Raw genomic sequence first — 27,223 nt, forward strand, 5'->3', positions numbered from 1 at the left:
GAAAGCGACGAGAGAGGAGAAACATCACAATCCGGCATTGATCGAAGTGTGTGGTTTGCAAGGGATCTCCGTCCGTAACAAACTCGGAAATAGTAGGACCTTTTTTTTTCGTCTTCTTGTTAACTATTCAAAAAGAATACATCATCAATTTTCGTTCCTTATCCCCAGCGATGGCCCGTCCCTTTTCGGTGTGCCGTAAGCCAATGTGGAAAAGTTAGACGCAAACCACATCAAGAGCGCGATGATTGTAAACGATATTAGAAACACTGATGGGCTCATCAACGCCTCCGGTCGGGTTGGCTTTCGTGGAAAAACAAATTAGAAACAGGTTCGATACTGGAAATCGTGCTCCATAGCTGGACAAAAGCTTTGCCTTATGCGTCGTCCATCGGCAGCATCACCTTCGCTGCCCATTGTGTCCGGGTGTTGTAGAATGGTGTGAGATAATGTGTGTCTGATTTTATGGTACGCTGTAAAACAGAGAAATTGGATGTTTTGTTTAGGACATTTATATGGTGAACAACAACAGAAGTGTATAGCTTCGTCGAATGCTTGTTTTATGCTGTGTCCACCAGAAGAATGGATCCCCACGCTTGGGAGTTAATCAATGGACCATCATCGTTTAAACGCGTAGTTCGTCATTATTTGAGCCAGTGCTGGGAAAACACAATCGTGGGTTAATTATCGCGCGAGAATGCATACCGTAATCATGTTCCGCAGCAAGCTTTTGCTAGTTTTGGACAGACCAGACCGCACACAGCCACCGAAACCGTTCAGGCACAGGGGGTTAGAAATAAGTCCTGATGTTCACTATAGACTACAGTTCGCAGCAGGTGATTATGCCGCGTGCTACCCATGCTCATCTGCTTGATAATCAATTTTACATTGTCCTGCTCTCGCGGATAAAAGGGAATTTCCGTTTGGACTGTTGCCAGACAACGGTTCGCTGCGTTTAAAGACAATTTTTGCACTGGATGGTTGGTTCACCGTGAAGCAGTGCTTAATTAATGCGTCACGTTTTCCTTGTGCACGGTTAGGAGCCGATTTGCTGGCTACGGTTGTACATGATTGTTTAGGTTCCGATTGGCAAAACGGCTTTGCACGGTGATGCTTTACGGCTGGTATGCTTTATAAGTGTTTCTGTTTATGGTTCCGAAAATATTTCTTACGCCGAGAGAACGGGAAAATCTGGAGGGCTAGCAAAGACTAGGCGACGCCCCGAGAGCGTTGCTTAAAAAACACTCGAAAAAAGTTCAAAGTCTGTCGCGAACAGGTAAATTATGAAACATTTTCAACGGAAAAGCCCTAAGCCCGGTGCTGTGCCTGGAAGAATGTAACGCTTGCTGTTAACGTGCTTGAGGTTCTGGCATATCGCAGAATACTGCTAAGCGTGCTAAGCCAGCAAACGAGACAGGAGCATTTTGCCTTGGATGCGGCACGAAATTGTCGCGTGCTGAAAGGACGAAATATTGTCCCTTCGTATTTTCTGACGATGTGAATCATTTGTGCGGAGGATGTGGCAGACAGAAAAGGTTCATTTTGTCTGGTACATCGTAGTGCCTGCGAAGGTTCAGCATTTGCTGAAGTGTTTCGCAGCACCAAACATCAAATGGGACACGAATGTGTTCGTGTGCTTGTTTGGGTGCGACGGTCTCGGTTGCAAGCGCCTCTAGGGTGAACTGGTTGGCCCGAGGGACAGAGCAGAAAATCAACCCCTGTTTAGGGGTTGCAGAATGCGCAAGAGATGACAAGGATACGTTCAAGATTCAGGATCAAAATTTACCTCCCCCCGAGGTACAGTATTTAGGGGTGGCGTTGTAGGGTGCAGTTTGTGCGAGTTCATTGACTCAGCAAGCTCGCTAGCGAAGCTGGTGAACAGAGTGGTGCACCGTTGCGTTTTTCTGTCCCAAAACAAGATCGGAAGGGTCGCCGTTTTTACTTTCTTCCACACAGCAAAACACTCACGCACTAGCGTATCCTAGACGCAAGGGGGCCCTTGCTTTCTTCTGCTCGGTTCAATTTACGCACGGTCGCCGAGGGTTTTGAACGACGCAAAGAGAAGGTAATGCAAAGCGGAACGCGGCTGTAACGCATGGACGGAAGTTTCGTTTTCGATTACCACCACCAACACACACGCCCGTTCTTGTGGGTCTCCCTCACTCAAGGTTACGGTCATATGGCATCTTTCTTTCCCTATCCACGGCCGTAAACAAAGCGCGATGGGCCAGGAGATCACATTTATGCGTTGAAAGCGTGGAATTCGAATCGTTCAGTGCTGTAAACAATCGCATCGAACTGAGTGTCGTATTTCTCCACCGACTGTATGGTGCTGCTAGAGATGGCCAACGCGCCATTGCTGCGACCTGGAAGACGGTTCCGCGCGTGGACACTGTTCGAAAGAAGTTGACGTTCGCTTCTGATTGATTAGCGCCTGTCTTTTCTTTTCAACATCTTCCCGGTCGATTGCCGTGTGATGGCTGTGAATTAAATTATAGTCCCTCGCTAGCATAGGCCCGATTGTTGGTATGTGAAATGTTAGCATTCTTCCTCCAATTTCACGACCGCAAAAACCAAATCGCTTGCCGCCCTTTGCTGCCTAGGGTGATGAATTTTGGTGGACGCAAAGATAATTCAATCTTTGTCGGAAAAAAGGCCAGATCTTTCTTTAACCGCTCTCACCGTTGCCACACTTCTTACTCACACGCCCGGCGGCCACTATGTGCCGGTGATCAACGAAACAAATACGTGCTTCGTAAGTGAAGATTGTTTGCACCGACACAAGAGATGCGTTCCAACCAAACTGAAAGGCCTCGAAGTTTTCGGACAGAAGACTGGTGCACACACAAGGAGCGTTAACCGAAATGTGTTGATTGAATTTATTTAATATTCCATTGTTTGACCTTTCCCTCCGGTAGAATTCCTAGGGCGGTGATTGTATCGCATGGCATACGGACGCATCACGCAGTACAAAGAAATGTTTCGCTCTTGGTAGAATACATCCAGCGGGTTTACTGTACTTTGGTGGCACGCTGTTTGTGTGTCGCATGAGCCTAACAGAGTTTAGGGACGTGTTTTAGGTACCAGGTATAACGCGGTGGTAGAAAGAATGCATTTTTGTTTTGGGTGCAGCGTGATCAGCATATTGAAATAAATGACTAACAATCCTAAAGAAATACGATTGAACCTTCCGCCAGAAGCAGGGCAATTGAATTTCGTGTAAAATAGAACGATGATAAGGTCTTTTTGTTAGTTTATTCATAGTGTTTTGATCTATTGCTCTTGCAAAAATCAAACAAGCTGTTGGAAATCGTTTAGTATGAAGTGTCATTCATTTAGAATTCGGTCACTCATCACAGGCTGTAAAACGAGACATTTTCAACGTAGAAATAGAATTTCTACACCAAACGAAAGGTTTTTTAGGAGCTCTTTTATCATAAAATTCAAGAAAAATATATTTGTTTATGTACGGATGAATTTAAGCCACTTTCTGGCCGGAAAACTGGATTATCCATTTCGGTAGCTGTATATTTCCAATAGAATGCGTATTGGGCAGTTTGCGAATGAGGCCTTTATGAACTTTGTTAAAAAGCGAATTACACATTTTATCAGGCACTGATCTTCATAAACTGTCGAGTTCATAGATTGATTTGATATAAAAACCCTTGTTTTGTGCCCCCACAACTGCATATGGCTTGCCATACCATGAGTTTGCAGGCAAATTCGTCAGCGAGAACGGACTTATATTTAACGGAAACATCGCCCTGTGCTGTGGCAACATAAAATTTATTGGTCAGAATCCTGCTTTAAATATTTTTTTACAATTACAATTTTTGAAGCACGTGGTTTGGCGATATAATTATGCTTTGGAGTTCTGTTTGGTTGCTTTGAGGCACGAAAATAGCGGTAGTCTGCACTCAATCCGATTCTTCTGAAGGCACTTATGTTACACCGTATTTTTTGCGATATCCCCATACGAAAGTCCAAGGTTCAACACTTTTCAACGCTTCCAACACCTTCCAATTCAGCTGACATTTTTCCTGAAAGAAGATTTTATTGAACCATGCTGCTACGCTTTGACGCCGCGTCAAAGCCGACGCGTAAAGACGCGTTTTTAAGGAATTTTCTTATTTTTCTCCTGGACCAAGTTGAGTTTTCGAAGTGAGTGTGCACAATTAATGGTCTACGTTGCAGCTCCATCATTAAAAATAACTGAACCAAGCACGATCATGCCAAAACCACTCCATAAGAGGGAAGAGTGCTTCAATATCTACTCATAGGTGTCAAAAAATTCCACATAGCAGCACTAGGGGCTCTAGTCTACATAAGATACAGTGACCAAATTCTAAATGAACAGTACTTTATGTATCAAATCGCTGAGCTACGGAAAACAAAATTCTGTGTATTGCAACAGTACGGACGATATCACGATAGTTTTCGCTTATGATGTATTAAGGACAGGCCTAATGTTGGACGTGCATTGTATTCGTTATCGTCGTCCTTGCATCTCTTCAACATTAACGAAATTATACATGGTAAGGGGTACCGCTGTCCGCTCAAGTACTACGGTATGCCATTAATGGGGAAGTTTATACATTGAGTGAGGCGCTGGATAGAACGTAGCATGACTACGGCACTGTGAAAGTTGTGAATGCTTCTGGTGCACTCAAACCGGCTGCCCCGGCTTGAGAGATTCATACATTGCAGCTATGTTGCGGTAGGTTGTCTGTCTCTGTACGATTTAACACACGGACACTCACTCACACATAGCGAAGCGAAGCCGGAAGAAGATGATGACTGCAACCATGTCCTGCGCGGTATTCTACCTTCCTTCCGTTGCAGACAAGACTGCCGACCGCACATGTAGACAGCCATTTAGGCCTATTTCAGTTGCTAGAAGTGTGCCATAAAATCCACATGCACACAGCCACTCGTATCGTAATGCTATTCGGAAAATCCCTCCGGATCGTAAAAGGACATCGTGAAGTGGGTTTAATTTAGTTTGGTCATAATTTTTGAATGGAATTTAGCCGGGTAAAGGGAGCGGTCTTGAATTGTCGTCGCCTTTTTTTGTGGTGTATGTGCGAAGCTCGTGCGGTTATCGTGCGTGAAAAATCTCTTTATTCTCTTTGTCATCTGCCATTGGACATCGTTAAACCGATGGTGGTGCGTCCTGCGGAAGGAACGCGCTCGTGTGGTAAAAGTGTGCATCATTATCGCAGCATCAGAATCTTTCGATTTAAGCTCAATATACCGGGCCAGCGAATGGTGGTAGAGTATGGGTACAATCCGCAGGATGGATTTTCAGTCTGCTGCTGCAACGCACAACGCCATTAATCACGATGATTCGCATAGGTGTCGTGCCGGTCTGTGCGTGTACGGGAGAGTCTAGCGATTGTCGCGGCTGCTGCGGCAGTGTGTCGGACGCTATATACACTCCCCGCGGGAGATTCGGTCTGTTGACATCGGCGTCTATCGATAGCGAGTGTTTCTGAACTCCCTTCGGGGATTGGCTTTACTGAATAGGTAGCAATCAAATCGGAATTTTCCGATAAATCCTCCAGAACCGTCGGTGAGTATGAGTTTGATGGTACATCAAACATCTACTCTGGTTGTGCGGTGGAAGTGAAAAGCATGTGCAACCCTACGGAGCTTTGTAAGTATAACAGCTGTGTGTTACCTTTTTTGCCAACACCAAATTGGAAAACTCTAGCACGACAGCGTTAGGGAACCAGCATGTGAACGTCATTCGGTTTTAGGGCCTGGCTATGGCTTAGGGGAAGTGAGTGAGCCCGTTGAGGGAGGATTGTTCCGAGGGGTTGATAACGTTGGGTCATGATTTCAGCGTCAAACTCGGAAGAAGGGAATCAAAATTGAGTTTGATGCCAATGTCAGGGTCTGCAATGTGCGTTGGTAAATAGGGGGTTGTGCATAACTGGCATGACGAATGTTCGCTTGGCGTCACGGGAGATAGACAAGTTGGCTAAGGTAACAGTATAGTATGCGAGCTGTTATGGAATCGGGACATGATGATTCAGTCTGCAGGGTTTTACGGGAGCATAAATTGACAGACAGACTGTCTGCCCCAGTCATGTGCGGGGGAATCAAATTTGCTCCCTTCGAGACTTGCCAGGTGAGCGACATGCTTTTTCGCATCACGAAACTGTACACAGGGAGAGCAGTTCCTGCCCAGTAAATGGAAGCTTCGTTTGCTGTTTCGGGAGTTTAGAAAGCACGTTTTTCGTTCGGTCATTAAATAAATCTTATCCAGCTATCCATCATCGCTCAACGACGCGACACAATCGGTTGCCCTAATGGCTCCGATGCTCAAGAGACAAAAGTTCACGAGACTGATAAATTCATCAAACAGAGATAAAGGTTAGCGGAGGTTTTGTGAAGCAGGCGTTTGGTTGCAATAGCTACAGAATTTAGCGTTCCCATGATCACCCTGTAATGGAAACTAGCGGCGCAAAAGGTGTCATTGTGGAAACCTCGAGCAGCTCGTTAAAATGTCGTTTGTCGTAATTTTGAACGATTTTCAAGTCATCTACGTCACAGACACCCTTCCCGCCTTACGGTCAAGAGAGTTAGTTTCCTAAAGGTTGGATGTTGGTGTCATTTTTGTTTGTAATTTTGTTGTGCGTTCATTCGTTCGACATTAAAATGAACAAAACAAACCTATCGCTTTGAAAAATCTCATACTTTTTTCAAAGAATATCAATCATCTTTTTTTGGAGTTGGACAATAACAATCCACACTGTGCGCCACATCAATAAGAAAGATCATACCGTATGGACACCCGTCTGTGACATGCAGATAAAGGAATATGCTGATGTCTAAGCAACCTCCAAAGGTGAATATGTCAGAATAAATGGTTGAGAAGTATCGGTATCAAACCAGAACATCGGCGTGAACGAGGCGAACACTGTAGCGCGCGCGTACCTCAACGATAGAAGGAAAGGTGTAAACGATGATCGATAAAGATCTTGCCAGTTTTAAATAATTCATTTTTTCCGCTTTCGTTTTCCTTCGCGTCTCGGCGGGCGGTAATCGCGAAGTCCGCACACGCGCTGACATTGTTTGCGGTAGACTCTTTCATCGTCTTGGCAAGGCTCGATGGAACAGGCTTTGGCGAGTAACACTGAGCATACCCCTTTTTTTTTTCCTTGCCAGTAACGCCGAACCGGATGATGAAGCGGACGAAGAGAGCATGCGAGAGTGCGTTGCGTGGCTGCATACAAATGCAAACATGAAACGCCGAAGGGTAATTTTCCGCTTGTCTTGTGAATTAATTGTTGTCAATCAATTAGAGGTGGCTTCGGTACGGGGCGGCCGTGCTCCAGGATGGCTGTGGATGTGTGAGAGCCTCAATTACACTTGTGATTTATGAGACGCCGCGTGTACTGACGGATGCATGAATGATGATGTGGCACCATTCACGATCTTCCTCCAATTAGGGAAGAACGTGCTTGACTAGCCTTCGGACCACGAGATATGCGTGACTTCATTCCACGTTCGGACGAAGCGAAGATGTGCTGGGTAGCTTCTTTTTTTGTGTACTTCGCGTAAGAAGACATTCTGACACGATTTGTTTCCATTGGAAACGCACCGGAGGATTGGATTGGTGGGTTATTAGCTATTCCGCATACCGTTGGGACGCCTCATTTGCAGACTCGCGGTCATCCGTCTAGATACGGCGAACGATCATTGGCTAATTGGGCGTGAAAATTGAGTTTCGTTCCGGCGATAGAACTCGGTGCCTGTCACGGTACGCGTAGATGTCCTGCGTCGTCTCAGCGGGATGCTATCGGATTGGTGAGTTTAATCATAAACAATTCATCAAACCTGCGAAATGTCTCGTGCGGTTTTGCTGGCATTTGCATGGTTCGCGCATGAACTTTACCGGTTAGTTTTGTTGAACGATAAGGTTGTTAATCAACTGTCAGCAAGTTGCTATGAGATTTCAGATGGGTTTTTTTTTTCTTACTTTTGGATCTACCACAGTTCTTAAAAAGTCTTGGGCCTGCTGCTGATACCAGCTTTAATTGACTTCGTTCAACCTTACTCGTACCTAGATAGACAGTCCTGCGTGCGGGAAAGAAAGTCTCTGGACGGGATTTGATACCCGATCTTTCCGCATGAAGACCGGCGGCGCTACTTCATCGACTACATTCACTGCATTCTCAACGTGAACAAATACTGCTTCATAATTGTCAACCAATTGTTTGCATTGACGTGCACCACACATTTCACCTGGTTTTGACAGTGACGTACACCGGACGGACTCGGTTTGGTGCTGGTTTGTATTGTGGTCAGATTACCTTAGGGATACTGGAACAATATGCTTCGAAACTTTAGCCAACGGGCGATCCTTTTCGAGACGCTTACGCTTGTGGTTTCATTGGCTTCGTAGCCAATCGGTTTCGTTACGGGCCCAACGTATTTCCGGCAGAATGGTCTTTCATCGAAGCATGTATGTGGCAGGGAGCAGCGAACCAAGATCAAAGGGACGTTCAAAGAAGTCCGTGTGGGTGTGTTACTGTTGTTTCGGGAATGTCCTGCATCGTTTTGATTTGTAGGTCACTCGTAAACTATTAACTGACCGGGTTTTGTTTGATGTTTGTTTGCTGGTGGTCATCTTTCGGGAAGAAAATCTTGCCGCTGGGAATTGAAACGGCTATTACGGTTTCAATAGATTTTCGTTCTGCATGGTTGTTTGTTTAGAAACCACCAGCTTGGACTTTATCGGTATATTGTAAAACTAGTCAAAAGGCAATCAGTTTTCTCACAAGAGTTTACACTCTTGTTCCTATGCTGAATTTTTGAGGTGCTAAAATGTTTTCTGTTTTGAGGTATCATATATCTGCGTACAGAACAGTGGTCCTTTACCAATCGCATACATCGCAGGGACGTACTTTTCAATATCTTCATCGTTCCAATCGGATCGGCAACGTCTAACGTCGTCTGTTTGAAATTGAAGCTTCAATTTGTGAATTGAGAGTAGCGCATCACTATGTTGCTCGACTGTAGATGATTAAAATGGACCCATCATGCCCCGGGTTTTGCCGACAGTTTCTGGTACTCCCTCTTGGCACTCGCTGTTGGGAGTTAAGCACACATTACCCCCTAACCGGTCGGCATTCGTTGGAGCAAAGAGAGAGAGAGACGTTTGAAGAGCGCTCACAAGATGGGTTCATCTTCGTCATCATGTACCTAACCTTTCGCCTGTTACCATCCGACCGTGTGGCGGGATCCGTTAAAGGAGCACTCGATCTCATCCTTTCGCCCCCCGCTTCGAACAACTCGATCCGCGTGACAGCTTGTCCAGCGTGAGCAAAGCAGACAGCCAGCAACATCATCCAATTGAAGTCTTCCGCGTCGCTGGTGGATGCCGGTACAGCCGTAGGATTCCTCTTTACTGCATTCTTTATTGCCTTCATTGCATCGAGCTATCCAAAGACACACCGGGTCGGGTCGGGTCGGTTCTGTCAGGGTCACACCAAAGCGTAAGGGTCTGTTGCGCTTTGCCCATCCTTCTTGCTGTGCTTCTTGCTTTGCGTTCGTTGTTTAATGAATATTGAAAGTTAACGATGACTTTTATTATCTACTCTTATTACTGTTAATCTTTCGCTCGAGAATGTGCAGCGTTCCAACGCGGAGTCCGAGAAAAGTGGTTCAGCTCTTTCAGCCGGTATGGTTCGCATCCGATAAGCCAGAATATGGTCTCGCGTCATCTGCGTGTACGTATGATGCTTTGGGTGCGATTCATCGGAAATTCGTACGCCTGGTGACATCTGACACATGGTGATATTTCGGTTTTGTTCAAATGCCACCCACAATATTTTTTTTCAATCATTTCAAAATACGAACAGAAAAACATGAAATGCGTGGGTTTGTTTGTTCGTTTCATAATTTTCAATTCCGAGAGCTGTGCAGCTTTTTCCATATTTCATTCGTTCTCTTACATGCTTAGCAAGGGTTTTAAGGATGTGAAAAAGGCAAGAAATTCAATCAACTTTGCTGTGTTACCTTGTATCGTTCACCAACTGGTGTCACCGGGCATCGGCAACCCGGAGCGAAGGGTTCACAGGTCAACTGGATGTGTGTGTCTAGCTTTTCTCTCGTTTTTGGATGGCAGAAATCGATTTGCGTATTGCGCGTCTGGGATCGTTTGTAAGGTTTTGCTTATTTATTTTCCAGTCGCTTCGTTTCGCGTATCGTTCTGTCAAGAAATGTTCCACCGCCGCATTTTATTTAATTTTCCACGAATCATCGTTTGACACTTTTAGGAGTAAAAATCATCTGAAAAAAAAAATCGCATCGCGCTACACCATGTACAACGTCCAAGAAACGCTTTGTAGACGCGCTGCAAGGGATGGGGATTTGATGCTAATGTTGATTAGCAGCCATGCAGCCGGGTGGAAAAAATAGGCCTAAATTGGATTTCCCGTGTCGCCTCGGTGTCTGAGACTATCTTCATTCGAAATGAGATAATTACTTTTGCTTTTGTGTCCCTACACTTCGGTGGGTAATTGCCGGGTCGGGGAGTTTTTCCTCTTCTTTCTTTTCTTCGTTGGCTTTATCAAGGTATTTATGGTTCTATTTCGGTTGGGCAAGAATTTGCATTACACATTTACTACACTTCCATGAAACTGTAATGGACTTTCCGAAACTAATTGTTGCCCATTTAATGGGGGCGATGGAACACAGGAATAACTCTATTTGCAGATGGGTGTGAGTGAGTCTTGAAGATATGTAAAAGATGTCATAAATATGAACGCTTCCTAGAAGTTGTTCGTATTTGAAGCGACTTAAATTGTTGCTTCCAGATTCCCGTTCGAACTTTTGCGCGCTATTCCGCATCTGGCAGCCATGTGTGTTTTCGCTTTCATTAAAAAAAAAAAATGGTGAAGTTTGTTTTCTTCTCCCGCCTCCTTCTGATTGTGAACGGTTAAGAAACATACGTTTGTAGTTATGCTTTAAGTTGTACGCTTCCGTTCGTGTAAAGCAGGCCAATCTACCCCGAGATCAGTGTACATCCTGCCGGCGGTCGTATCGGTGCGTTCGAGGAAGCATATTCAATTTCCTGCATGGTGCAAACGACTTGCAATAGTTGCGTTTCACGCGATCACTAAGCCCCCACAGCATTAGATCACAATGTGGTAACAATAATTAACGGAGCTCGGGAACTGGACGCTTGTTCGGCACCCGTACCCGTGATGGTACAGAACTCTCCGTATACATGTGATCGATCGATTGGGTAACGATCGCGTCGGGGGAATGAAATTCGATCGAACACTTATAATTGCCGGGCCGGAGGCTTGTATTGCTGCGCTTAATGGGCTTCTGCTGCTGCTGATGCAGCTCAGCAGCCACTCCTCACACGAGCTGCTGTTTTAACCAACACCACTAATGGGGTTTTTCTCACTTTTTGTTCCTTACTTACAGATCGCCGCACTGGAGTGGATTCGAAACATCGAAAGGGCGTCGTAATCGATAGAATGAAAGATAGAAACCTTCTTCACTCGTGTCTGTAGGCGTGTGTTAACACGTACGATCGAAACGCGAAACGCGTTATATGAAAAGTGTTTTGTAAAGGCACGATCTAGTGCCACATTAGGAATCATGTGCAGTTTGTGGTTATGTGGTTAGAGTGGTGTGTGGAGTGCAGTGAATCAGTGTGTTAGCTTTTGGGTTTGTTTTAGCAGTGAGTGCAAAAATGGGTTGCTAAAGTTTCTCTTTCTTTTTGTGTAATTTAAGCTAGGTGCGTGTTGTTGGAATCTGTTTCCTATCGAGGAGGAGTCATAACTCCCGTGTGCGTAAGGTGTAAGTGAGATCGAAGTGTGTGTGTGAAAAACTAGTGCATAGAAGCGTGCGTCGTAGGTGGTGGCGCAAATAATGTGCAGCCTCGGAGCCGCTACCAGAGTGCGGCCCGTGGGCATGGTCACGATGGCCAAAAGTGGTGAGGGTGGAGGTGAAGGCGGCGGTGCCACTAGAAACCGTCACAGTAGTGCATCCGCAAAGCAAGTCAGTGTGTTTGTGTTAGCCATATATCTAGTGTTAGTGTGTAATCTTAACGTGGCCCCAGTGGAGGGCAAACATCACCATCATCACCAGGGTGGTGGTGCAGGCGGTGGTGGGCAGGAGTTCAAATTCGATCCAACGAACAGCTTTATTAGTTTAGTGCTGCCCCACGACACATATCCCGGTTACAGTATCCAGAAGTTCACCGCTAACTTCACCGGTCCAAACTCGCCCTTCTCGTCGATCTCCTCCTACTCGTCGAAGCCGCTCAACTATCGGCTGCTGGAGACGGATTACTCGAAGTACTTTACGGTGCTGGAGGATGGGTTGGTGATGACGACGGCGGATCTGTCACCGCTGGTCAATCGACCGGTGAAGCTGGTGGTGCTGGAAGAGACACCAAATTCGACCGCGACCCATCAGCTGCAGCTGTACGTGATGAATCGGAAGGATATGCTACACTTCCCGACCATGCTGACCGACGTGGTGGGTCAGCTGAGCGAAAACAAAGACGCCGGTACGCGTGTGCGCGACATTCCGCTGCTGCAGGCCAATTCGGCACGTGGTGCTAAGACGGTCATCTACAGCATTATCGGAGGCAACGAGGGCGATTCATTTGCGCTCGAAGATAGCAGTACCGGTACGATCGGATTGACCATCCGTATTGAGGATCCGCGCAAGCACGGTGTTTGGCTGGTGTCGGCCAAACCGCTGGATCGGGAGCATCGCGAACAGTACACGATCGCGATTGAAGCGACCGACGCTAAACGCATCAACAAAGCGGAAATTCATCTGCCGGTGCACATTACCGATGTGAACGATAACCGGCCAGTGTTCGGTAAGCCAGATTACCGTTTTACGGTGACGGGCGTTAAGGCGACCACACCGGCCGGCAACGAAACGGTTACCTGGGAACGGTTCACCAGCCTTGGCCGAGTCGAGGCAAAGGATGCCGACGGAGACAAGGTTGCCTACCGGCTAACGAACCCCAGCAACACGGTCGTGATCGTGCCGCAAACCGGCGAACTGTTGCTCGCCGGCGAACCGGACGTGTCGGAGCTGTTCGTCGATGTGGAAGCGCACGATCTGCGCACGCCGAGCCAGAAGAGTGAAACGCCGGCCCGCGTGCTGATCGAATTCGTTGCGCCCGATCCGTTGCCGGTGATTGTGCAGCATATGGGTCACGAGTATCAGCATTCGCACCGGCGTGACAAGCGTCGCGTTACACGGGCGGTCCGTCCGACCAAGCGCATTGAGTTTACCGAAGCGGACGGCGACACCGAGGGGCGGAACGTGTTTCAGCTCGAGAAGGAAACGGACCGCGAAACGTTCAAGATACGCGACGAAAACCCGTGGGTTACGGTCGAAACGAATGGTGCGGTGCGCGTGAAGAAGAAGTGGGACTACGAGGAGCTCGGACCGGAGAAAACGATCGATTTCTGGGTGATCATCACCAATCAGGGTCACAACGGTGAGTTAAAGGCAAACTTAAAGTCAAATTCCACCAAATTGCGTTCTCAGGGATGGAGGGAATAGCGAAGCGGCGAGGTCTCGATTAACGTCGATGATAAGCATTTTCATCTCGTACAGTGTTATCTTATTTCGGGGAAGTTGTGAAAAAAAGAGAACATTTGCATACGTGCTCCTAACCTCCTTGAACAACGTCGAGTCAAGGGTGCGAACATACACCGTGCAGAGGGTGCAATGGTGGCGAGATTTCTCGCTTTGTTCCCGTGCATTAATTGATCGTGGATTTGCTTTAATCTTCTCTGCGTCCGTAGAGTGAGGCTTTTGTGAGGAAGGTTAGCTTCATTTTGCTTGAACCGGTGGATTATGGAGCCGGTTGTGGTAGAATTATTATTGGACAGCATTTTTTTCCCCTCAGTTCGCAAACACCGATGAACCCACTAGCAATGGTATTATCACCCGAACAGTGGTACCGTCGCGTTCACCGTGAGCAGTTTTAAGAGCGATCTTAAAGGGCAACGCCAAGTGGCACCGACACATTTGAATATCAAAAAGTTATGAAAAGCTTTTCGGGTTTGGTTGATGCTTTTTATGTGTCTTCATTCTTGCTTCTCTCGTGCGTTACGATGCCGAGGGATTATGTAGTTGTCTGTAGTAGGAATTATGTTTTTATTTCACAGATTAGACACAGTGACAGGCCTTTTAGAGCGGGATCGGAAGAGAAACGACTTCTTTGGTGGCCCGAGAATAATAATATATTTATTGATAGATGTGCATAGCAAGCCTCTTGAGGTAGAGCGATGTAACTATCGGCTAGAAATGCCTTTACAGATGTAAATTTATGTTAAGACACACGTCTAGCTTCTGCTCCGATCAGATCGATCAATTAACTTATTATCGATCCGTTTGTCCCTCCGTTTGACCGAGCAATCTCCAAATTAATGAGCCCGCAGGCTCTTTTTATGTAAACTGATATCGATGTCAATGCGGCTGGCGATTCAATTGAAGTTTTGACAGTTGAAAGTGGACGCTACAGCAAACAATCTTGATGAACTGTTTGTCAGTGTTTTATTCCATCGCAGCGCCGGCAGCCGGTTTTGTTTTCTTCCGGCGACTAATTGCCTATCAAGACGCGCTGTCGCTCAGTGTCTATTTTCAATCCAACTTCCCGCGCACGATCGAGGCCCGGTGGTGAGCGTTTCGATGCTTTAACTGATCCGTTCGAGCGAAACGAGACTAGAGCTGTTGGATCGCAACAAAAGCACATGATTACCATATGTATGCTGTCTTGAGAAAAAAGCTGGCCGTACGAAAGTGGCAGGCCTCTCTATGCTGGCCGGAAGCCGTACATTGGCGAAGGGCTTAATGTAAACAAACGCTAAATAAAGGAGGTTTGGGAATGGATTTTTCTCACCCGGTCAAGCCGGGTGATACGGTAGCCGGTTGGACGGGCCCGGAAGCAAAAGATTGTGTGATAAAATGCGTTTCGTTTCGAGAAAACGAAGAGGGTGTGCATAAATTTGATCTTCGGTTGGTATGTTTCGTTGGGCTGTTGGCCCTTGAAAGATGTTGTGTTGCAACTGATTTGAAGTAGGTTTGTGCATTATATATTTAAAGAAAATGGTAATAAGTTAAGTCAAGTCGACGACGACCACCATATTATGACACTTTAAGGAATGCTCTCAATCAGGGTTTCAATTGCTGGTAATAGGATTCTTTTCGTAAAGAATGGCGAAAAGGGGTTTTTCTCATGCACGCAGCATAAATATCTAAATTGACCGTAATGAAAATTTATTATTTTACCATCCTAACCAGCTCAGCAACCTTCTGCGAATGTTGGAAAATGTCCAAAGCTTTGAACAATTCTTCGAACACGGTCTTGGGCTTCCCCCTTTTTTTCCAGTTACCAGCGCGGATGTAAGCTCTCGGACCCATCAACATCGGGCTGTTGGTGCTTATCCGGCTAGCATTAATTGGCATTTGCTTTCTTTTTTTTCTTAACCATTAGGGGTGGCTACACTTTCTACTGTCGACGTTGCTATTTTACTCATTAATGTTAATCGTGTCTCGTAAGAGGGTGGAGCAGAATATTACTGCCATAGAACGAACTGGACGTTTAGAGCAATTTCATCGCTCGATCAGGGGTTTTGCTACAGCAGGGAATATAAACTCATGAATACCGAAGAAGTTGGACGCGAGCCCCTCAACTCGCCCATCGTTGAGCAGCATTGCGCCAATCATAATTTGTAATTGCGTTCGCCCGCAGTGACAGATGGTGTCAATGCGCAAAAATGGGATAGCTTCAGTGGAGACATACACACACCCAAATAAGAGATCTACCAGGGATGTTTGCAGGAGCGGGATTCGTTAATTTAATGGGCAAGTTATTAACAAACGATCTGGTGCAGCTTTTTCCTGATAGGTAATAGATGCCAGAAGTGATGGTAGCTTCGGCTATAAGAGAAGACTTGTGCATTTGTATCGCGCAACAATACAGGCAGGAATAAAGGCATATCCATTAATGGATTCATTAGTCATTCGTCACAACATGCTGTCATATATTTTTGTCGTGACACGTAGTGACAAGTACGAGAGTACGAAAAAAAAAGACCAGTCAACTCGCCTCGGATGCGATAAGCTTGCAATTGTTTCACTCTTGAGCGATATTGGACACTGTCAGCTGATGCACGGCTGTACACAATTTTGCACTAGCTCACACTGTTCTCTCGTACAACGAGAACAACCAACCGCTGTTACTACAAATAAAAATGTTGTCCATCAACCGGGCGGCAGCCGAACGATGATGTAGCCATAGAAAGTGTTTCGTTTTTGTGCTGAAAAGCTTAGCCAAAAAGAAAAAAGAGGACGATAAATAAATAACGATCGCAAAAACACATAAAGTTTAGTCTCGCTGAAACGTTGAGCTTGAGCAATGCCAGGGGAAACTCTCATTTCCCTGTCGTTTCCCTGTCACCGAAATGGCACACGCTTTGCTTAAGTGTCACACACGCCGAAAGTAGTTTCCACGCCACGGCTGGCTGGTTGGCTGCGGACGAAAACGGGACGAATTTATTGTCCTTGCGATGCGAGCTTTGTTGCTGCGCGAAGTGTAGTGTCACTCGTATGACGAAAGTGCCAGCCAAACATGCATGATTTCAGACCCCTCAGAGGGCTTTTGGGGGAGCGCGCACGCTCGCGCTGCTTGCGTTATTTGTTCTAGTATGGACAAAATGGAAAACACTGCTACAAAACCGAAAAGGACATGTGCCTTTATGTGCTGCTGTTTCGGTACGTCACCGGCAATAGGACACCGTTGAATCCATTTTTCGGGTAGAAAAGGCAAAGGTTTAGGGGCAAGATTGGGCGGACAAAAATCGTACTGCTCGTTGACAGATTTATGATATTGTTGAAATGTGTGGCCAAATCAATGTCAGGTTTTATGCTCTATTTTTGGCACCGTCCTGTTGCAGCGGGGTGTTGCTATCCATTGCTCCCATGTATTGCACTCTTTCAAGCTTTTGTGATACTTTTGGGCGATCTGCATCTGCAAGCTCTTCTGTTTGTGTGGTTAATTTTATTTAGATGATTAAATTGATTTTTGCTCCACGCGCTAGAGAGTTTTCTCATTCTCGGTCGGTATTTTGCCGGAATAATCTTCAAAGTAATCGTTTTCTTCAAACCTCTTCGTCCACAGTAAGAATGCTCGGAAGAATCGTGTTCCGATTACTGTTGCTTCATTTCCCATGGGTTTCTATCGAATATTGCCGCCGAATGATGCCCATCGGCCCATCTTTTTCGGGCGCCCAAACTACGTGTGCGTTCACGCAAGTCAGTGAACTTTGAACCCCTCCTTCGTTTGGTTGGTGTTTCCCAGTTCCGAAACCACACATCTTGCTTCGATTGTTAGTCAGTTGTAGCGGGGAAATAGCTGACTCATGCTCTTCCTCTTTCCGAATCAATGTTATGACGGTGCTGTATCTTCTCCCAAGGTATGTGTTTGTATGTGCGTTGGTGGGGCGAGTCGCATCTCTCTAGCGCCAGAATATGCGTAGCCGATTTGAGTTGATTTGTTCATTGTGCAATTCAATTGCTTGCGATACTGAAAGGCTCCGACGACGCTAAACGGCGGCATTCTGAAGAAAATTGTTGTCATTTTAAGTAAGAAACAGCCAGTACAACTAATTATATAAGAATTTCAGTTCAAAATCGCTAGAAATAGCTCAAATAGTTCAATAAATAATTCTTCATATAAATATCCATCATTGCAGAGATGTTTTCCAGCTGCTGCCGGGAGCCAAACGTTTGTTTACTTTGGGTCCAACAAAAATGAAACTCATCTTGTTTCGCTCCTGCCCGTTTGCGTGAGAATTAATTTTTCTACCGCGTTAAAAACAAAAACACAGCCTGCGATGTAAACATTCCTGACCGATCCTTTTGTTGCACGAACGATGCGTGCCCGCGTACCCAAAAGCATGCCCATCGACGGATGAATATTGTCGGGTTTTAAATTTGATTGGGTAAGCCTTCTCCACCGCCAGCAACTTCCCGATCCCGATCCCAACCCACCTTTGGTTCTCGGATGGTGATGCATCGTGATCGGCATCTCGATAACGATGCATATCGGACGTCCTGCTCGTTAATTGAATCAGCGGGTTTGATTGCGATCATGTTTTATGAATCGATTTTCACCGGGACGAGCGAACGAGCAGAGTATGCAAACCGTCCACAAGGTAGCATCAATAATGTGCATTTATTCGCGGCCGCTGATTCTGGTTGTATTTTTTTTCGTATGCATACGCCACCACCCACTGCCGAAGGAGTGATGCACAACGGTTGTGGTGAAGGGTGGGTGGGTTTTTTTTGTCGGAATGCATTTAGCGATGATCCATATTTCATCCATTAGTGTGCGGTGCGCATTTGTGCGTCGGTTTTAATTACTCATGCACCGGAAATTTGCTATTGCATCAGGGTGTGCAGCGACAAACCACCCAAAAAATGCATGATACGTTCGAGTAGTGTCCGGACGAGCGTTCGAATGTTGTTAGACGTTCGTCTGTTCGGTCCGCACGGCACAGTTGATGTTCAAACCTCGAGTGTATGCGTTTGGTAATTCAGTCACAAAATCAAGTACGCTTCGAGGGCGAGCGAATTATGAAGCTTCGTTTGTATGAAACATAACATACTTTCAGTGTTGATGTTGTGGAATTTGCTGAACAGACACTAACGATACCTTATGTTTATCGAACCGTTTGATGGTTAAACTTTGATGTTCTCATCTGGCACTCGAATTTAGTTGTTTTCTTGGAACAAAGCAGCAACCACCAAATTCACAAAAAAAGGAGTGAATTCTACCACATAAAGTGTCATTCATTTAAAATTCGGCCACTCATCACAGGCTGTAGAACGATACATTTTTAACGTAGAAATAGAATTTCTACACCAAACAAAAAGTTTTTTAGGTGCTCTTTTATCACAAAATTCAAGAAAAATATATTTGTTTATGTACGGATGCATTTAAGAAATTTTCTGGTCGCACAACTGGTTCATTCGCTTCAGTAACTGTTTTTTTCCAATAGTATGCGTGTTGGGCAGTTGGCAAATCAGGCCTTTATAAGCTTTATTAACAAGCGAAAAACAAATTTTTTTTTCCAGGAACTGATATTCATAACCTGTCGAGTTCTTAGATTGATTTGTTATAAAAACCATTGTTTTGTGCCCCCACAGCTGCATATGGCTTGTCATACCATGAGTTTGCAGGTAAATTCGTCAGCGAGAACGGACTTATATTTGTTGGGAACATCGCCCCGTGCTGTGGCAACATAAAATTTATTGGTCAGAATCCTGATTTAAATCTATTTTTACAATTACAATATTTGAAGCACGTGGTTTGGCGATATAATTATGCTTCAGAGTTCTGTTTGGTTGTTTTGAGGCACGGAAAGAGCGGTATACTGCACTCAATCCGATTCTTCTGACGGTACTTATGCTGCACCGCATTTTTTGCAATATCCCCCATACGAAAGGCCAAGGTTAGCCTGTAACGCTTTGACGTTCCCGAGACCATTTCAAAACATATCCGAAAGTAGATAACGCGTTTTTAAGGAATTTTCCTATTTTTCTCCTGGACCAAGTTGAATTTTCGAAGTGGATGGATGTGCACAATTAATTGTCTACGTTGCAGCTCCATCATTAAAAATAACTGAACCAAGCACGATCATTCCAAAACCACTCCATAAGAGGGAAGAGTGCTTCAATATCTACTCATAGAAGTCAAAAAATTCCACATAGCATTCCACTAGGGGCTCTACTGTACATAAAATAGAGTGACCAACTTCTAAATGAATAGTACTTTTAATATCCGAAAACGAAAAGGATCGTTTTTGCTCTGTAGAGTCCTCGTACTTGTTTGGCACGCCATCACAACAAACGAAGCGTAAAGATGAGCGACCAAAATCGACGCAATGCATCGGAATGGGTCGATTGTGTTGATTAAATTAATTGTTTGTAAAGTGGATGTGCCCCTGTGCGCGTTTGTGATAAGCGCAGTTTATTACCAAACGCACAGAGTTGGTGTGTGTGTGTGTGTCCCAACGGTGAGGAGGTGTGTCCGGTTGGGCACATAAAATAAGCATTAAACATTAAACCAAAGCATCACCGCCCGGAGCACCCATCGGTTAGCTGTGAGCAGCAAGCATTTCAACAACTTTTGCTGTGGATTATTATATCCCTACCACCAATAATCCTTTAATTGCTCGCTGACAAGGTTACGTGTGCATTCCGATGGTGCGTGTTGGCAGCCGGTAGAGAAAAGTGTAACATTTTTAGATTTCTTCTACTCGCGAGGGTTAGAAAACCTGGGGCAAGGTGTGTGGAGATACGCGGATGGACATTTAAGACTGTTAAAAGGCCAACAGCAGTAACTACAGCACGCTCAGTGAGGAGCGGCTCCAAAGGTAAAGGTTAAAAACATAAATCAAAACTACCGAATAGTCTGTTTGTGTTGTCCGGTGCGCTCCCTCTTACACGCAATTTTTCGACGTGGAAAAAAGCTGATGTGCTGTGGACATCGGAGTAAAAGTACAGTCCGTCATCAGCGCTGTTGCGTGTGGCGTGCGTGGCAAACGGGTGTGGTACTTTCGGTGTTGTGATTCGGTTTTCCGTGTGACATTTGAAGCGGACCACTCGAAAGTGTCGCAAAACAAAAGTCGCCAGAAACGCAACACCAAAGCGGTTGGGTTGGGGGTCCACTCGGAAAACGTGTGCCGGGGTTGGCGATATGGATTTATGGGTTTGAGATTGAGCTCTTCAATTTAATAGATGCTCTGGAAACACATCGTCTCTCAAAGGTACAATTTTGTGTAAGGCGTTGGCTTGCGTGTCGTTAAAATGTTTACTAGCGATTAAAACTTTTTGGAAGAAGTGTGTGCGTCCTATCTTAACTACTTTTCTTTTACGCCTTCATGCGCACTTACTGAAGTGGTGGGATGTTTACCCTTTTTTGTCGTGACCTAAAAAAGAAACTTAAAGCATATGAAGAATATGTCTTACATTATGTTTTTGTTGAGAAGAACAAATTTCTTCCTTCGTCTTCTTCTTGGCCTGCTCAGGGTCGAGCAAGTCGCGTAGACATGGCCTGGTTGCCAATCCATTTCCAGGAAACACGGTCTAGGGCTGCAGTCCTCCATCCACTGACCTGCATCCGCTCTCCGAATGGTTAGACTCCACTTGATCCAGCCAACGAGCTAGCTGTGCTCCTCTACGCCTCGTGCTGAACGGGTCGCAGACGAGCACCTTCTTGGTGGGGTATGAGTCCGACGTCCTCCTAACTAACGTCAGGATTCTGCACGACCAAACAGCTCAGCTAGCTCGTGGTTCATTCTCCTTCGCCACACGCCCTGCTCGCACACACCGCCAAAGATAGTCCTTAGCACCCGCCGTTAGAAAATGGCGAATGCATTGGCGTCCTCCGCCAGTATAGTCCAGGACTCGTACCCGTAGAGGACTACCGGACGTATCTTAGTGTTGATGGAGTCTTCTGGTTCGCAGGAGTTTGTGGAGTCCGTAGTAGGCACCATTCCCCAGTACATTGCGCCTTCGGATTTCGCTGCTCACGTTGTTGTCCAAAGTTACGATCGTACCAAGGTAGCATTTCACATTTCCTTCAAAATATGTAATGGACATCTTCGTAAATGTTGACTCTAATCCATTTCGGAAGAGGACTGTTCACAGATGTTATGAAATTCGTAATATTTTTTGTATTTATTTTAAAACGAAAAGTTTAGCTGATAATTTTGACCAATAAATGTATTTTTTTTGCAAATGAGATACATATCCGGATACCTACACACTGCTACCTGCCGGAAACTTGATCCAACCCTTCCACGATGCTCCGAATTGTGTCATGCTCATCAGACGTGACGGTGGTAGAAGAAAACGCGTTATGCACATGTGGTGCCAGTGCGCTCCTCATCATGACGCTACGATTACCCCCAAAAATCGTCCACCATTTCCCATCCACCGGGCGTGTGTATCTGCATCGACTGCAAAGTTTTAATGTGTTCAGTGCGATAGATAGAGGCTCATCCATCTGAAAGCAAAGTTTGCTGCCTAGCGTTAGACTCTCATCCCGGAGACGATTCCCTTCTCTAAATGCCGTTGAGTCAAAAAGGAACAAGCATCAACATCATCGGAGACGAGGATGTTTTCATTGCAGAATCTTCCGCAGCAGCAAAGTTGACGGAAGCATCTACCATAAGGAAGATGAATGTGCGAGTTCCCATTTTTGTTGTTGTTGTTTGTTTTTTTGAAACCCTCTTGCTGAAGTCTCGTGTCCTGGTGCGCCCCCTTTCCGTTGGTCCTGATCCATCCAATCATTTTTGACATCGCGCACATGCCCAGCGCATCATGTAGGCCTCCTTCGGCACCGTCGTCATGGGCTGATGAGGTAACACACGCTCTCACTCTCCCGTCTTCGGATCACCATCTTGCGAAAGTTTTGCGATACGCTTGTGCAGTGTTATTCTTCGTGCGGCGTAGCATAACTGGCAAAAAAACACGTAGCATAATGGCTTCTCCGCAGGGAACTCCGGTAGCCACATGGCTTTCATGCAGAAGCGAGAACGCTTCAAGCATAGAACGCTGCTCCTGCTCCCCGTGTGCTTCTCCGTTTGTCGAAGTGGTCTACAAATTGCCCTGATGTTGTAACTGCGCACGCTTACTCCGTAACGGTGGTGTGTGTGGAGTATTCACGAAAGGTGTATTTTTTTTTTGCTTCTCGGAGTTTTTTTTTCGCATAAACCAACTACAGGATATACCACTTTTCATGAATAAGGTGTTCCTAACCTGAGTGCAAAACAAAAACCCCTCCAAAGCGGAAAAACACACTCACAGAAAGGAACAAGGGTCTGATGGTGTGTAGGCTTTAGTTGAGATGAAACAGGGGCGCACAGCACAAGCTGCTCATTCCTCAACTGTGCCTGCTGCATGTTGAACAAATTGACGGAAAAGGTACGACGACGTCACACCGGCATTACCCGCTACCCCTTCCAAGGAATCTGCAGGACAGAGCACGCGTGTGAAACAAAGCATTTTCATGCGCGCCAGCCTCCACATAAAGGGACGTCCCGCGGTACGAGATCGGCAGCCTGTGTTCCGGTCCGTGGCTGGCTGGCGTCGGAAGAAGACGACGGCTTTTCCTTGTTTTTGTATGCATGAAGTGCTTGAGATTTGATGCTTTTATTCCTTTTCAGCGTTTTCTTTTTACGTTATGGGAGTCCTTTTTCGGAAAACTCCACCACCACTACCCGCGTGCGTATGGTTTCAAAGGAAGTAGCATTGTTATGATTTTGCGCCATGTTCTACAGCTCTGTTGTACGATCGTTCAAAGAATCGTTTATGCTTCTATTTTTGTGTTGATGTATATTTTTATGCTTATCCATCTGCGTAAGAAGAGAACAAGGGTCTCGGGCCTTTTTGGCGTGGCTGCCCGAGGCAGATCGGGCACGATTGCGTGGTTACTTGATTGAGTTCGACGTAGGTTTAATTTATAATTTCAAAAAAATGAATGTTACGTTCAGCCCTTCGTTGGGCTTGCGTTGTTGCGGGCCCCTTTCCTTTCGATAACTCAATTGATGATAGCGTCGAGTGTGTTTGTTTGTGTGGATGCTTTTTCTAAGCCGTGATTTCCTGTGCTGAATTTTCCTGCAGGGCACATAAGAATCGAACACAAAAAGAAAGATACACGGCATACGAATTTAGCATACACATCAAAGAACGCGAATCGCGTTTTTCGATGCTGTTGAAGCCTTAGCAGCACATTCCTGCGTTGCACACACAATCGGAGTGGTTTGTCGTGCGAGAAAGCTTGTTTTAAATTTACGATCAAACGTAAATTTTCCTTTTGTCAGACAGCAGGCTTGATTCATCGAAGCTTGCTCGTTTGTTCTACTGTTATGCTTTCGATTAATGTTTGATTGTTGTGTTTGGTGTGACCCTTGTTGAATTGTTTATACGATGCATCGTACATTCTCTTTCCATCTTTTTTCTTACATTGTGATGTAAAATATATCGTTCGTCTAATGTTTATTTCCGTCTTTACGATTGTTTCCGTCCCGATTGTTTGTACAGAAAAACGATCCTCGTTCCGAAGCGATGCAATGATCGCTCTGTATTGGGTGCCTCCTTACTGGCAGCAGGAAACTATTAACAAACTAAATAATTGCGGGGACCGCTCATCCTTCTGCCCACTATGAATACGCGAAACGAATGAAAAAGGAGCGGAAAACGATCGCATAAAACTATTGAAAGGGAACAAAAAATGCTCAATCAATTCGATCGTTTTTGGCCGGGCGAATTCATGCGAGATTCCACGAGAGAGAGAGAGAGAGAGAGAGAGAGATAGAGAGAGAGAGAGAGAGAGAGAGAGAGAGAGAGAGCGCTCACACATTTGCCGCTGAATGCTTCTTTCCATGGTCAAGGTTGACTGCAGATGAGGCTGGCATCTTTCACCCTCCGCTGTTGAACATTGTTTCGTTTGTTTGCATTTGGGCTTCACATGTCGATACAGTTCATCGCACCAATGCCCGGGGGAGGGGGGGAGGGGGGGGGTAGGGAGAGAGAGTCGTTTTGAAATTATGAGTCGTGAAAAATCAAACAATGTTGTCGCTCGTTTGTCGTTGAGGTGAATGGCTTGCCTCATCCCTTGAGCCATAATCATGCGTGCCTCAATCTTTATTGTTTGTTTATAATCTCCAGTACGCACCAATTTTCATTATAAGTTGGGGAGATTGTTTTTTTTTTTTGGAGGGGGAGAAATTAAGGTAAATAAAATCCCTACACACAGCGACAAACTGCTGCTGCTAATTCATTGCCATTTGTCTCTGGATAAAATTTGTTGTATTTTAACTTCGGAACACGGATTCCCATTCGCACACGTTTCCTGCTATTCGCAAAGTAAACACAAATGCATTATGGGGTTCGGCTGGGTGCGTTTGTTGGGATTTGAAAACAGGGGGAGAGTAACATGATTAATCGAGGGTTTATTTTTAGTTCCGTTCCGCAAAATGAGCTCTGTTGCGGTGTGATCGCGGTCAGTTTGGACCTTAAGTTGATGTGTGCGATGTCGGGAAGGTTTTGCTTTTATGGTTTAAAACGACTCATTGAAGCATTTCCGTTGGGTAGAACAATTTCGTTGAAAGTAAAACACAAATCCCTTCATGTGAAGCTACATTTCTCAACAACAGCAGTGTAAGAAGAAACGATTCTTTAGGTTGATGAAAGGCTCGTGTATGATACGACGAGAATCAAAACATCTTCCACCTTCTCGAATATCCTTCACAATGTTGTCAGCAACACGCCCGACCTGCGTAGCTGCGTATCGGCACGGAACGACGATCATTCTCTTGAAAGTGAAGCGCGAAGATAGCGAGACGGATTGACAGATCGTTTCCTCTTGGTGCTTGCGGTTCTCACCAGTCGCTCCAATCCAGCAAGGGGCAGAGATATAGCGGAAAAGGGCATCCAAACAGCGGAGGAGTGGATGTCGTCATCGCAACGTTGCAGAAAATCGAAACCGACTAACCCAGTAACGCTGGGGTAACGGAAGCCGCGTACGTCCTATGCCAAACCGGAAAGCCTTTCCTGCAGCTGAGCGTTGCGGTTAAGGGCCGGGGGTTCAGTGGGATCTCCCTTCATATGCCCTGCTTCATGCCTCGGAAGCTCCGTACTTTGTAGGGTAGGTCCCTTAAAGGTTTGTTTGGGGGGTGCATCTGGATGAGAACGTTCGATCATGCTGAACGCGGGCTGTAGTTTTGTAGCGTGTGTGCTTTTCGCTGCTGCATTCAAATTCGATTGCTTTATTGCTGGGTTGGTGTGCAGTGGCCAGCGCAGCTAATTGATATTGACTCAGCGGGCCACGCCAGTAGAGAGAGGGAGCGAGCGTACACTGTGGTTTGTTTAAATGAGGGATGCAACTGGAAACAGTTTGACAATTATCTTTATGTTGTGTACTTTGAAGGAAAATGCAATATGTTGGAAAGCAACAGCACTAAAGCAGCATGCAATGTTTTATGTTTCGTAGAAATTGATTCAATATTTTTAAACAATCTCTGTCTACACGATTCTACGTATCGCGCATAACATGGAAAAGCTTTTAGTGTCCTGATAAAACTATTTTCCGCAAGAGCTACATTTTATCTTGTATGTTCTCCTCGACGATAAGAATGTATTATAGCAATAATGCTTTTAACATGCCTTTGGAAAAATCTGCTTAGAATTTATAGTGCGATACCTTCCCATATCGCTCGTCTTGTTGAAAAGCTAGAAAATATGTTTTATCCTTTTTCGTTGGTAGTGCGCGCTACAGTGCTTGAAGCATCACGCTCCTGAGCTTGGTAGTTTTGGGCCGAAGGCAAGCAAATCCTCTTTGCTGGCTCACCGAAAGTCAAACAACGCCACAAATGGGAAGATACCTTACTACTCACAGTTCATTCTTTCGCCTATTCTGCCCGTGTATATTTCGCCCAGGGACACACATACTCCTGAGCAACAGTAGCAGCAACTGTCCCGCCGGCTGGCCGGAAGATGAAGCAGCAGCATCATCATCAGCAGCGAACCGCAAGGATTCAATTTATATCCAAGAAAACATTTCCGGCATTCATGCTGCTTGAACCGCTAGCGCTGGAAGGGCCGTCGCAGGTCCTTTTGTGTCATCCTGGAGTACGAGCGGTGCGCGGTGCACATTTCACGGCGCTCCGCTTCTTCAGATCCGTTTGAATGGGTATGCGCGATAAGCGAAATGAAAGAGTTGACCGTGTGGCCTGCGCTGTCGGCGGTTTCTTTTTTGATGATAGCTGCTTTTCCCACTGCATGCCGCTACCGTGGTACTGCCGGCGGCGCCTTCGTTTGTGTTTCGATTTTTGTCTCTCAGAATGCTTTTCACGCGCTCGGTTTCCACACACACACATAAGGCGGCAATATCCTTAGGTCTGGTGGTTTTTTAATAATTTACTCTCCGGGGGAGTTGAGCCTTTCAGTGCCTTGGCGCACTAGAAATGGTGAATGCGCTCGGTAGAAGCCGGCCACGGTGAACTCACGGTAGGGTTGTGCTCGCTCTCGTCGTATTGGTCGTGGCACTGCGGAAATGAACCTCTTGGTGGACGAATTTCGGCGCGTTTATCTTAATCTTTCGCTTACCAAACAATTGTTCCACTCACTGCCAACAACTGCGATGAATTTG

General features: G+C 45.7%; 1 protein-coding gene across 12 annotated transcripts in view; it reads left to right on the top strand.

The window, feature by feature from the left end:
* LOC126563720 (neural-cadherin) overlaps positions 1 to 27,223 on the top strand; it is a 678,265-nt gene that overhangs the window by 481,172 nt on the left and 169,870 nt on the right. For 10 of the 12 annotated variants that reach the window (XM_050220367.1, XM_050220373.1, XM_050220375.1 and 7 more), the window contains exon 2: positions 11,758 to 13,492. In XM_050220367.1, coding sequence (XP_050076324.1) covers positions 11,896 to 13,492 — 1,597 coding nt within the window. In that variant the 5' untranslated portion in view covers positions 11,758 to 11,895. The remainder of the gene's footprint in view (positions 1 to 11,757; positions 13,493 to 27,223) is intronic. The other 2 variants (XM_050220379.1, XM_050220372.1) reach the window with 2 other exon arrangements.

The sequence above is a fragment of the Anopheles maculipalpis genome, chromosome 3RL (assembly GCF_943734695.1).
Source record: "Anopheles maculipalpis chromosome 3RL, idAnoMacuDA_375_x, whole genome shotgun sequence".
NCBI lineage: Eukaryota > Metazoa > Arthropoda > Insecta > Diptera > Culicidae > Anopheles > Anopheles maculipalpis.